At 32.2% G+C, this 13883-nt stretch overlaps 2 protein-coding genes across 2 annotated transcripts; one reads left to right on the top strand and one right to left on the bottom strand.

Annotated features, from left to right (window-relative positions):
- Positions 1-6415: 6415 nt before the first annotated feature.
- On the bottom strand, positions 6416-9324 carry LOC136088468 (uncharacterized). The gene is made up of 3 exons (XM_065812217.1): positions 9029-9324; positions 6647-8919; positions 6416-6540 (listed from the first exon to the last, which is right to left on the bottom strand). Exons 1-2 carry the CDS (start codon positions 9211-9213, stop codon positions 8172-8174), a joined length of 933 nt encoding a protein of 310 aa, XP_065668289.1. The 5' UTR covers positions 9214-9324; the 3' UTR covers positions 6416-6540; positions 6647-8171.
- Positions 9325-12035: 2711 nt separating this feature from the next.
- LOC136087961 (histone-lysine N-methyltransferase SETMAR-like) lies at positions 12036-13064 on the top strand. Its single transcript, XM_065811593.1, has one exon. The coding sequence runs from the start codon at positions 12036-12038 to the stop codon at positions 13062-13064; it is 1029 nt and encodes a 342-aa protein (XP_065667665.1).
- The last annotated feature ends 819 nt before the right edge of the window (positions 13065-13883 follow it).

Below are 13883 nucleotides of genomic sequence, written 5' to 3'. Positions count from 1 at the left end.
ATAATTATCATTTCATTTTAATCAGCTTTCCTGGAGCCCTGTACTCAAGTACTTCAAGCTATTCAACTAGACCTTATACAAGTACAGAGACACATTCACGAATTGCTCTTGGTTATAAATCTACACCGTAATAAGGCAGATATGTATTTCAGTGCAGATATCTACAAGAGAGTAATGTCTGGAAAGTTAAACATTCAACTAACACCACCAAGGCAATGTTCAAGGCAGTTATACCGAAACAATTGTGGAGCAACGGATACAGATGTCGAGGAATATTTTCGCCAGGCTATGTATATCCCTTATTTCGATTAATTAATCGATTCGCTTCAAACGCGGTTCTCAGAAGATAAAATTGCTCAATTTAACCTTCGTTTTCTTCACCCTGCAAAGGTGAGAACTTTAACTCGTGAAAAAATCATTGAGAAAATGTCAACTGTCAATGACGTATACAAAATTGATTACTTTGAACTCGATAGTGTAATTTGGGTTGATTTTTGGGCCATTCAATCTTTTCAAAACACATTAAACGAATTCACAGATTTACTACCAAGGACTGTGTTCTAACCTGCAGTTCGTGAAGCTTTGCTCATTTTAATAACACTGCCACTAACAACATGTACTGTAGAAAGATCATTTAGTACACTGCGGCGCGTGAAGACTTAGCTACGATTAACCATGTTCAATGAGCGTTTGTCTGGGCTTTGCACTCTGAGCGTGCATCGTGAAAAAATACGTTCCAGATAATCTGAATTTATGGAACAAATTGTAAATAAGTTTGGCAGTGAACGCCGACGACTACAATTTCTATTTACTGAATGATAATGATTTAATTCTTGTGTTTATATTTTCACATTTTCTTTAATTTTCTGTTGTCGCTGGTCTAATAAAATGACTTGATTAATTAATGCATTTATACAGTTTTTGAAATATCACTGTTTAATTTTGTTTTGCCCTCACCCCCCCTCCCTTGTAAAAAATCCCATGTATATATATCACGTCAAGTTGTAAAGATATTTAGGTTCAAATCTTAAGAATTTAGAGTAAAGTCCCTAATATTGTCGAAAAAAAAGTTATCCAAAAGTATGTCAACCTGGGTCCCAAAAGAAGCGTATTTTCATAGAGATTTTAAAAATGTTACTTATTTGTAATGAAAATAAGTATTTTTTGTATTATTGCTGAATAACATTCTGTCGAAATTTTTTTAAGAGTCTTTAGCATTTTTTCACATAATTTTTTTGTCAATAAATTTTAAGGAAAAATATTTATGTTTTCTAAAATCTCTATGAAAATACGCTTCTTTTGAGACCCAGGTTGACATACTTTTGAATAACTTTTTTTTCGACAATATTAGGGACTTTACCCTAAATACTTAAGATTTGAACCTAAATATCTTTACAACTTGACGTGATGGTAAAAAAAGAGTTGCATATTTGAAATCAAAATGAGAAATGCTATACAAAAAACAAATTGTTTGCTAGGCACCAGAAAAAAAAATTTTTATTGTTGACCTGTGCTATTTAAATATATATTTTTTTACATATATTAGCAATATTTGACTTATGTCATAAATTGATATTATAAACCTAGATATTTTATAGTAAAAATATAATTAAAAAAATTATAGATTTAAAAGAATTTGTTTTATTAAAACAATTTTCAGTAAATAATAAAATAAGATATAGATTTTATATTTAATTTAGAAATAAAATGGCGAAAGAAAATAAAGTTTTCACATAGTATTTCATATCATACTCATAATATAAATTAGATATGAATCAAATTAGTTATGATCATATCTAATTTGAAGTTTGAACGTTATCTTTGTTTATCAAGGAATGTCTTTATATATATATATATATATATATATATATATATATATATATATATATATATATATATATATATATATATATATATATATATATATATATATATATATATAAATATATATATATATATATATATATATATATATATATATATATATATATATATATATATATATATATATTTTGTCAGATCAGGTTATCCTGCTACTGGTAACATGTAACCCAGTACAATCTGCTTCATGTCCTGCTGCCTTGTAGGATACGCCTTTTTAGGCAAAGGCTAGGAGATGCCAACTCCGATTTAAAACACCCCCTGCCTTCTGGCTCTTGGTTGAGTAAAGGCTAGAGATGGTGTCTCGATAAAAATACTCATCTTGGGCAGATGTTAAATGCACCCAGCTACTGTCTTGTAGAAGGCCTCCTAGGCAAAGACTTAAGGGGTAAACAGATTCTATCTGTTGACCAGCCTCGCACCCCTTCCTCATCTATTAGGCTGGCGCAGATGTATTTTTAATACATTGTTTCCAGTTTAGGATGTTGAATGCTGGATCTTCTTGACTCAATGCATGGGTTTGCTTGTGTCACTGTTTTTATGACTAGGCAACTCATTCTATTATCTCCTTATGAGGGTACAGCTCTAAAACTCAGTTTTATGGTTCTGAGGCCGGCTGGTAGTCAGGTTTCCCGAACTCTGTGGTAGCTCTCAGAGAGGCTGATTCCATCAACAGCTGAAAAATATCAAAGTATTAACAGTGCCATGTTGCGCATGGATGGTGTCCCTGTTTGTACTTTTGGTGTGCATTGCGGAGGCCACATTTGGAGCCCTTTGTTACGGCTTAGGGTTTATTAGTAGTAATGAGGCAATTGCTTGGGCTATTAAACGGTGTCCTGAGTACTATCTATGCTTTGAGTCAAGTTCTTCAATCTAATTTAAAAATGAATAAAGTACCAAAAACTATAAAACACAAAAAACCATCATCATCACCAAGTTCTCTAAACCTATCATTCACTAATATTCGTGGTCTTCGAAGTAACTTTTCTTCTGTTGAGTCTTATCTCTTGCAATGTTCACCAGACCTACTTGCTCTTTGTGAGACTAATTTGAGTTCGGCTGTCTCATCTTGTGATCTTAGTGTTGATGGTTATCTTCCTCTGATTCGTATAGACTCCAATAGTCACATGCTTGGCCTGGGCATTTACATTCGTAAGAATTCACCTGTTTGTCGTGAAACTAGGTTTGAATCCACAGACTATTCTTTCATGTGCTTTCGTTTAGCACCACTTCACTCTATTGCCTTTCTCTTTGTTCTATATCGCTCTCCTTCATCTCAAGACTGCACTCTTTTTGATGTTATTTCCGATCATATTGACCAAGCCCTCTCTCTTTATCCATCAGCTAATATAGTTGTTGTCGGTGACTTTAATGCTCACCACTCTGAATGGCTTGGCTCTAGTGTCAGTGACTCTGCAGGCATTAAAGCCCAAAACTTTTGCCTTTCTCAATCCCTAACTCAAATAGTCAACTTTCCAACTCGCTTTCCTGACAACCCTAATCATTTACCTTCTCTACTTGACTTATGTCTTGTTTCTGATCCTAGTCAGTGCTCAGTTTCTCCACATTCACCCTTAGGTGCTTCTGATCACAGTTTGATCTCTCTAAAACTAATATCTCATTCTTCTTCATCACCTGAATCCCCCTATTATCGAACCTCTTACAACTACAGTAAAGCTGACTGGGATTGTTTCCGTGATTTTCTTCGTGATGGCCCTTGGGTTGAAATCTTTCAACTTCCTGTCGACAAATGTGCTTCTTACATAACTTCGTGGATTCAGGCAGGCATGGAATCTTTTATTCCCTCTCGACAATTCCAAGTCAAACCTCACTCTCCTCCATGGTTTTCCTCACACTGTGCTGCTGCGATTGCCAATCGAAACCGTTACTTCCATATTTATCAGCAAAACAATTCTCCAGAAAACAGACGTCTGTTTATTACTGCTAGAAACAATTGTAAAAAGGTTTTGTCTAACGCCAAAACCCGCTATTCTCAGGTCATGAAATCACGTATCTCATCTCAAAAATTAGGCTCTTGTGACTTCTGGAGAATCTTTAATAATATCAATAATAAGGGCAAATCTATAATTCCACCTCTCTTGTACAGTTCAGACTTTGTCACCTCACCTAAAGACAAAGCCGAACTGTTTGCTAAAAACTTTTCATCAATATCATCTCTTGATTCCACTAATTGCGTTCTACCTGATATTGCTAACAAGCAGGTTGATCCATTGCTTGACATTCATATCACTCCAGCATCTGTATCTAAAGTGATTTCCTGCCTAGACTCTTCCACAGCTTGTGGCCCAGACAACATACCTGTTATTGTCTTGCAGAAGTGTTCTCAAGAGCTGTCGTCTATACTCTCAAAACTATTCAACAAGTGCTTATCAGAGTCTTGTTTTCCAGCCTGCTGGAAAGCCGCATCTGTTATCCCTATCTTCAAAAATTCTGGGGAGCGATCTGATTTGTCTGACTACCGTCCCATAAGTCTTCTTCCTATCATAAGCAAGGTTTTTGAATCTTTAATTAACAAACACTTAATTTCTCATCTTGAATCTAATAACTTACTCTCTGACCATCAATATGGATTTCGATCTTCTCGTTTTACAGCTGATTTGCTAACAGTAATAACTGACAGGTTTTATCATGCATTAGATGAAGGTGGAGAGGTTAAGGCCATCGCTCTTGACATTTCAAAAGCGTTTGATAAAGTTTGGCATGCTGGTCTTCTCCATAAGCTTTCTTCTTATGGTGTATCCGGCAACATCTTTAAGATCATTGAATCTTTCCTTTCCAATCGTAGCATAAAAGTTGTCCTCGATGGACAACACTCTTCTTCTTATTCTGTAACTTCAGGGGTTCCTCAAGGTTCTATCCTTGGCCCTATACTTTTTTTAATTTACATTAACGATCTTCCAGATATTCTCACATCTAAGGTGGCATTGTTTGCTGATGATACAACCATTTATTCTTGTCGTGATAAGAAACCAACACCTTCTGATTGCTTGGAGGGGGCATTTGAGCTTGAAAAGGATCTCACTTCTGCTACAGCATGGGGCTCACAGTGGCTGGTGAACTTTAATTCAGATAAAACTCAATTTTTTTCAGCCAATCGTTATCGCAATAATTTAGATCTTCCTATATTTATGAACGGTGATGTACTCGATGAGTCACCTACTCTTCATCTTCTTGGATTAACTCTTACTTCGAATCTTTCTTGGAAACCATATATCAAATCGGTTGCAAAATTAACATTTGCTAAGGTTGCATCTCTTTATCGAGCTCGCCACTTTCTTACTCTGGATTCTATTCTCTATCTCTATAAATCCCAAATCCTGCCTTGTATGGAATACTGTTGCCATATCTGGGGCGGATCTTCTAATGATGCCCTTTCTCTTTTAGACAAGGTGCAAAAACGCATTGTAAACATAGTTGGACCTGCTCTTGCAGCCAACCTCCAACCATTATCACATCGTCGTAATGTTGCTTCTCTTTCTCTTTTCTACAAATACTATAATGGGCACTGCTCTAAAGAGCTAGCGTCTCTTGTGCCATCTACTAAAATTCATTCTCGTGTTACTCGTCATTCAATTAAGTGTCATCCTTTTTCTGTGACTGTTCCTAAGTGCTCCAAAAACGCTTATTCGTCTAGTTTTTTTCCTCGAACATCAGTTCTTTGGAATTCGCTTCCTTCATCTTGCTTTCCTGATTCATATAATTTGCAATCTTTTAAATCGTCCGTCAATCGTTATCTTGCTCTACAATCTTCATCTTTTCTCTTACAGTAACTTCCAACTTTAATTAGTGGCTGCTTGCAGCCTTGTTGGAAGCGAAAATGAAAAAAAAAAAAAAAAAAAAAAAAAAAAAAATATATATATATATATATGTTAGGGTAGGCCAAAAACAAAAAATTTTGAAAATTTAACATGTCTGCAAAAAAACCTGATCCTTTTCACATATGAATACAAACTATAAAAAAAAATTTGGAAAAAAATATCATTGAGCGCTGCCGAATTTGATTTGATTATTTTCATTTTTAGTCTAAAATATGTCAAAATAAGGATTTTGTAGGAAAGTGAAAAAAGATTAAAATTTTTATATCTATAGAAAATATTTGTTATTTGAGGCTGTTCATTTAATAGGCAACACGTTTTTGAACCTTTTTGGACTTCCCCCATGTATAATTTTGTGTTACTTGTTTATCAACTCCTCCCCCGCCCCCTCTTTTATGCGCAGTGCTATTATTGTTAAAAAAGATATATCTCTAAGTAATTTTTTGCTAAAAATTTACTGATTCCGCTATAATAAGAATTGTAATTAAAAGGTTTTTTTCACGTCACATTGTAGCTAACCACCCTTTCCATGTGATATTTGGTGACACTTTCAACACCCCTCCCCCATATGGGGAGGGTTTACCACAATACAAGTAACAACTTCTTTTATAACCCCTTTTTAAATCATATATTGCCTGGATTACAGAAGAGTTATTTTATTTGGAATTTTTTTGGGGTCTAATTAAAAACAGAAAAGCTAATGAAAAAGTAGTTATTATTTATACTCAGCTAAATCAACGAATAATTGCTTCTTATTAAAATTGCCTACAACTTTTCTGTGATTTTCAACCACGTTAAAAACTTCGTTTCGTACAGCCTCGTCCTAAAGATAAGAAATATTATTTATCTATAATTTATTCTAAAAGTAGATTTGTATGATTGTTTAGATTTTTATTCATAATTTGTTCTCAACTAATTTCACGGTTTACCTTTGTAAGTATTTGGAGATAATCAGAACACAACTTAATTCCTCTCTCGGCTGCGTCATTAGTCACTTTTAGAGTTTTCATAAACAGCTTCATTTTCAAATAATAGGCATTGTCGTCCCATTCTGAAGAAGGAATTTTAAGCCATTTTCCATCATCTTTTAAATTATGAAAAATCAACCAAGACTTGTTCCCAATATAAGATAAAATATCGGAATTTTTTCTAATCACTGGAAGAGTTGGTTTACCGCAATTGATACCAAGTGGTTTTCCGTATTCTAGCATTTTTTTTGCAATTTTATCTTTATCATTTAGAGAAAATTTATTTGAAAATAAACTTAATACAGACACCTGCTCGGTTAGATACCAAGAGTGTCTGCTTAAGACATATTGGGCTTTTTCAGCAGGTCCACCGAAGTTTGGTATACCTTTAAGTGCTTCTAGATCATTAAATAATTCTATATCATTAATTGGTGCATTGCAAGCCTTTGACGCTTCTAACCAAGCTTTAATGTAAATGGCTGAGCTAAAAGTCAAAAAGATTTAAAGGTTTTTTAAATCAAATTCGGGTTAATCTTTTTTAAATATTAACATCTTTGGTGCATACAGCAAATGCGCCATCCATCTTGCATGATGGTGAGCACCACATGTTTTCCATTTCTTGGGCTCTTCTCCACCTAATAGAAAAATTGCTAGTTCTGCAGCCTCTTTGTAATCGTCTCTTGGGTGATGCTTAGAGTGCAATACTTTCTCTAAGAAATTGCGAGTTTCATTTGCTTTTTTTTTTAAGAATGAATTTTCAAGATCAAGGGATTTATTTGAAAGTTTGAGGGGAATTTTTTTAGAGTGAAGCCATTCTTTTTGAAAATTATTAAACTCTATATTATCATCAGATGATGTCTCTTTTTGAAATAAAGCTTTCCAAAACGACCCTAGGATTAATTCTAAAACATGATGACGACATGCAAGCCAGAGAAGCGTTTTTATAGATTTGCATTCTTCAAGAAGAGTTGCCGCTCCGTTTCTTACTCCAGTATTACAAGCCGTTGTATCGAAAACTTGGGCAACAATATTATCTTTAAGATCCCATTTTTCTAAATCTTCTATGATTCCTTTACATATAGAATGACCTGTGCCTGACTGAATAGGTTTAATAGATAAAATTTTACCTTCCTCGCAGTTTGGAAAACCACTTACTAAAACAGTTAAATAGTCAAACTTTTTACCAGATACTTGCTTCATAAGTTTCCCATCCCAGTGAAGAGTTAAATAATCTAATCTAACTTTTTTTTTTAATTCTGCCATTATATTTCTTGCCATAATTTGTCTATTATGCTTACGTGCTTACGTACATCATTAGCTTTAACCCCACCTATAAAATACAGAATATAATTTTTCTTATCAACTAATCACACTAATAAAAAACTCATGAAACTGATTAGTGATTTAAATATCAATCAAAAAGTAACCTAGAAGCAGGATTGCTGAAACATTCATCATAAGCTGTGCGTTTGATAGTTTAGATCTATCAGCAGTTGTTTTTATCATTGGATGACAAACAAAGTTTTTTTGACAAAATTAAATTGATATTATCTGATACAACATTTTCCATTACACCTGTAGAAGATTCAAAATTATTTACTTCATAATCAATTTTAGAAGAGCTCTGAGAATCTGAGTACATAGAACCTCTAAACGCAGCAAAAAATGATTCTTTAGTTGAGTCACAATCACTTTTATAAACGCTGAAATCAATTTCTTTATCATTTAATTTTCTTTTCTTTTCTTTATCGATTTTCAATTTTTCTTTTTCCTCCTTCTCTATTTTTCTTTTGACACTCAATTTTAACAAATTATCTTTTCCACCTAGTCCTCCGGTTTTTACTCCACTTTTGAGTGTTGAAAACCAGAGAATATCTTCTTCTGCATTTAAATTTGATCTGGTTTTTTTAACATATTCTTTCCAATTCGGAGAACTAATATCAAAAAAATTATCCATTATTTTTCTAAAGCCTTGAATAAGTAAATCTTTTCTTGAAAAACATTCATGTTTAGACTTTGCAAGACTTCTCCATTTATCATGTAACTTAATAATACTTTCAATAATATACTTTTCCTGCTTGCAAGGAATATCAGCTTTATCCCAAAAAACTTTAACGGTTTTCATTGTTAATTTTGCAGCTAATTTTAATTTTGAAATATTGCTTTTAGTACCTAATTCTATTGTACATTTAGAAAACACTTGAATCCAATTGTTCATCATTTTTAATTGATACCTTAACAAGCAAAACAGAAGATGAATTTAAGTTTATTTTCAAATTGAAAAATAAAGTTATTTTTGGAAATAAAAAATTTAAGTTATAAAAATCTTTAAGTAGTATAAACCTAAAAAATCTGTAGACATCTCTAGTAGTAGGCAGAGAACTGGTATTAATATCTGCCAGCGGATATCCAACCAACCATATTTCATTTGTCGATTTCAATACTTTTGAGTATTTCTTTTTAATTGACTCAGTCAAATTATTTTTTACAGACAAATTCTCTTTTCTTTTTTGTGTATGCGATGCCATGTTAAAATGTTAAAATGAATTAAATTTTATGACTGCTAGAAAAATAATAAAACGTAAAACATCTTCATTTCTTAAAAACGAATGGAAAGATGAATATAATTATAGAATTAATAAATTTAGTTGCTTTTTTAAAAAATATATTAGTGTTATGATACGTGCTTCTTCGTTTTTTTTTATTAACCTTGTTTTTTAAATTATCTTTAAACACATCTAAGCTAACTATGTTGTTTGAAAATAACAAGTTATTTTATTTTAAATCAAAAATCTTTAAGTATCGTAAAATTTCATGGTATTTAATTATATAAAAAAGAATTTTAATTACATTTCTTTTTGTACGTAAACTTTATAATTTAGCGGCTGTTACTTATGCAAAATATTTAGAAAAAAAGAATAATTCGAATCAAAATACAACAAATTAGTTAAAATAGATAAAACACTTCTGCATGCTGCAGTAGATTATGTTGCTTACATTATTTTTAATGTTGCTTACATAATTTTTAAGAATGCGTCGCGTGTATTGTTTGTTTACATGAAATACAATAGAAATATGCCGTCATTAGTAAATATTATGCCGAACAAATTAAAAAACGGAACAGAAGTAATGGAAGTTTTGTGTTTTGGATTTATTCATATAACTGAAACTTAAAATGAATATCGGCAGAACTTAGAGATGAGCGACATAAACACTTTCATAACAAAAATGATTTTTATAGTAAAAGGAACAATATTTTATACTGCTACTAGAAAAATTGATACTTTGAAAAATATTTGTGGGACTGTGGCCTACCCTAATATATATATATATATATATATATATATATATATATATATATATATATATATATATATATATATATATATATATATATATATATATATATATATATATATATATATATATATATATATAGGTACGTGGATTGATTTTTTTAAATTGAGCATATACTAGAATGTTATATATCATTCGAAAGCCCTTCAATACAGTATTTTAATGGTGAAAAAATTATTAAAAACGAACAATTTAAAAAAAAGTTATGACATTTTTATTAGCAAATTTTCGATATATGGATTTATTGAAGAAACCGGTTCCAAAATTTTTTTTTTTCCACTGAAATTGTTATAACTTTGTCAAATCTTATCCAAATGCCTATAACTTGGTATCAAAAGTTAGATGTAAGAGTAGGTTACAAGTTTACATAACTCCATAGATAAAAAGGGGTGTCTAGAGGGCCAGAGGGGTACCGGAACACCATAGTAACCTTAAAAAATGCAAGTTTTTCACACGAAAGAGTGTTTTTCTGATAAAATATGTCATCTTTATACATAAAAAGTTAATCTAATTTGCTTCCATTCCATTTCCAAATATTAGTGGTTTATTATAGATTGAAGGGTGGGTGTCTTTTGTTACGTTTTAACACCCTCGTAGTGAAATGTTAATTTCTTACAAATATTATAACCTTGAAAACATTGATTATATTTTGTGTTAAAAAGTTTAAACTACATTTTTTTATTTTACAGCATATACATGTGGTGTATAAATTGACTTTAGAGGTGGGACATGTGCCACGCCCAACGCACCCCCCCCCCCCCCACCCGCCCATTCTTATCCAACCTAAAAAAAAAATTTAAAAGATATTTGAAAAAAGGTTTTAAGTTGAGTTTATTGAGATTATTTTACTAAGGGAGGGGCGTGTGCCACACCCAATGACCCCCCTACCTTATTCAAACTTGAAAAAAATGTCAATAAAAATTGAAAAATAGATTTTTTAATTGTGTTAATTTGAAAAGGGAGAAATAACTTCACAAATCTTACACATTACAAGATGCAAGTTGGAGTATCCACCCTAAAATGCCTCTAAAAAGTATATATAAAGACTTAATATATTATAGTTTCAATTCAATTTGCCTAAACAAAGAAATAATATATAATAATTTATTAGAAATTAACAACATTATAAATAATGTAAAAAAATGTTCTAAATTATATAAACCAAAAAAATTTCAAATAATTTAAAAATCTTATACCTTCTATAAACAAGTAACGGTTACAAGAAACTAGTATTTCAACATCAATAATGCAAATATAATTTTTAGGAACTTTAAACATAAGGTAAACTAATTTAAAATCAAATAACTATTAACAAAGTCAAACAAACAGTTTAAATAAACTAAAACAAGAATAGTAAATAAGTATGCAAAATACTCTTCATATTTATCAACGTTTGAAATATTCTATACTCTATAATCATTAACATATACAAACTGATACAAACTTACCAGTGATAGGCTGTGTAGATTTGACTAAAAATAACAAAAAAATTTTACACAAAATTATTTGAAATTGTCAACTGTAAGTTACAAATTTAACAATTGTCAAAGCTGTTCTGCTTTATTAGGTAATATAACACAATTAAATATAAAACAACTTTATATAAAATAATTTAATATAAAATTTAATATAAACAATTAATTGTAAAAGTGACTGAATAATATTAATACTTAATAATATTAATAATTAATATGAACAACATATTAATCAATGATGGCATAAAAAATGTTAACGAGAGTAAAAATTTCGTTCTATTGCACTTTAAGAGATAACACACTACTAATGCATTAAATAGTGTATATAAATATTAGGTAACCAAAAAAGTTCGTGCGGTTTTTGGTAATTGAATTGTTTTTAGCATTTTTTACAACACCCACATCGCACAAGGCAAGTAGCTTTGTTGCGTAATAGAACGCGTGTGTCACGCGCAGTTGCTGCATATATAGCGTAGGCTTGTCACGAGCTTACAGGAAAGGTTTTGTGTAAAAAAAGGATGGCAACCCAACCAACGATTATTCGATCTTGCTTACTTTACGAGTTCAAACTTGGAAGGAATGCAACACAAGCGGCCAAAAACATCTGCACAGCATTTGGAGAAGGTACAGTAAGTGAACGCACAGCACAGAAGTGGTTTCAGCGATTCTCTTCGGGAGATGAGTCCATCGAAGACCTGCCGCGTTCTGGACGCCCATTGTTGGTTGATGAGGATGAACTGAAGGACGCTGTCGAGTCTGACTCCAGCCAAACTTGCCAAGAACTTGCAGTGAGGTTTGCTGTGAGTGTTGAAACCATCCGCCTGCATCTGCATGCGATTGGGAAAGCGTGGAAGCTGAGTCGGTGGGTTCCGCACAAATTGTCGATCGACAACAAGAAGCAACGGCTTACGATCTGCACATCACTTTTATCACGCCACAATGTTGAGCCTTTTCCTGATCGTTTATTGACATGCGACGAAAAATGGATTGTGTACAACAATACCAAGCGTTGCTACCATTGGTTGTCCCCCGATGACCCCATCCCAAAGACACCCAAGCCCAATCTCCACGAGCGGAAGGTTTTGCTCTGCATTTGGTGGACTACAGCTGGTGTGGTGCATTACGAGCTGCTCCCAACACGCCAAACCATTACTGGACTGGTCTACTCAGCACAGCTGCAACGAGTTCACGACCTGTTGCTTGTAAAGCAGCCTGCACTGGTGCACAGGAGAGGAGTTCTGCTTCTCCACGACAACGCGAGACCGCACACCGCTCACGTGACTCAGGACAAGCTCCAAAGCCTTGGTTGGGAGAGTTTGCCTCATCCACCATACTCGCCAGACCTCTCCCCTCCTGATTTCCATTTTTTCCTTTCCCTGGGAAATCATTTAAAAGGACAGCAGTTCCGAGACCAGGACGCGGTTGAAATGGAGTTGAAAGCTTTTATAGACTCAAAGGACCGAGAGTTTTTTAAAAGTGGAATAAATAAGCTTGCTTTACGTTCGGAAAAGGTTTTAGATGCTAATGGTGACTATTTTGATGAATAAATGTACTTACTTTTGTCGTTTTGTGTGTTTTTATTATATACGGAAAAACCGCACGAACTTTTTTGGTTACCTGATAGAAACATAAATTCAATAATCTTTCAGAAACTTTTCTAAATCATAAATTTACCAGCAGAAAGTTGTGCACATGGAACTAAAGATAAAAAAAGTTTTTATAAAAATTTCCAACTGATAAGAAAGGAGTGTACATGTTTGCAAATAGTTTTTTAAACTTACTAGTCATAGTAGTTGCTGAATATGTAACTAATGATTTCAAAGTTGTAATTAAAAATAAATACTTTAATTGCCAGGATATGCATAGACATATTGAAAAGTAAAAATTTGTAAACATACCACTTATAGCAAATGTAGAAAGAACTAAGGTTAAAAAATATTTAATAAAAAATTTATATTTCAGTCGTCGAAAATATATACACATATTAAAAAGTAATAATTGGCAAACTTACGATTCGTTGAAGACAATTTCGTTGAAGATGCAACTAAAATTCAAAATTTGTAATAAAAAATAAATATTGCTAATAATGACTTTAAAATTAGTAATCTCTAAAATCTATTCACAGATTAAAAAGTTTTAGAAAATTTTATAACCATTAACATATACGAACTGATACAAACTTACCAGCGATAGGCTGTGTAGATTCGACTAAAAGTAACAAAAAAATTGTACACAAAATAATTTGAAATTATCAACAGTAAGTTACAAATGTAACAATCTTCAAAGCTGTTCCGCTTAAAGTGCAAAAACTATATTAACAAAATGAAAATAAAATATAACTATTAAAATATAAAGATAATATATTT

Source organism: Hydra vulgaris, chromosome 12, assembly GCF_038396675.1.
Source record: "Hydra vulgaris chromosome 12, alternate assembly HydraT2T_AEP".
Lineage (NCBI taxonomy): Eukaryota > Metazoa > Cnidaria > Hydrozoa > Anthoathecata > Hydridae > Hydra > Hydra vulgaris.
The sequence above is the reverse complement of the archived record's forward strand: the minus strand, read 5'-3'. Positions and strand labels throughout refer to the sequence as shown.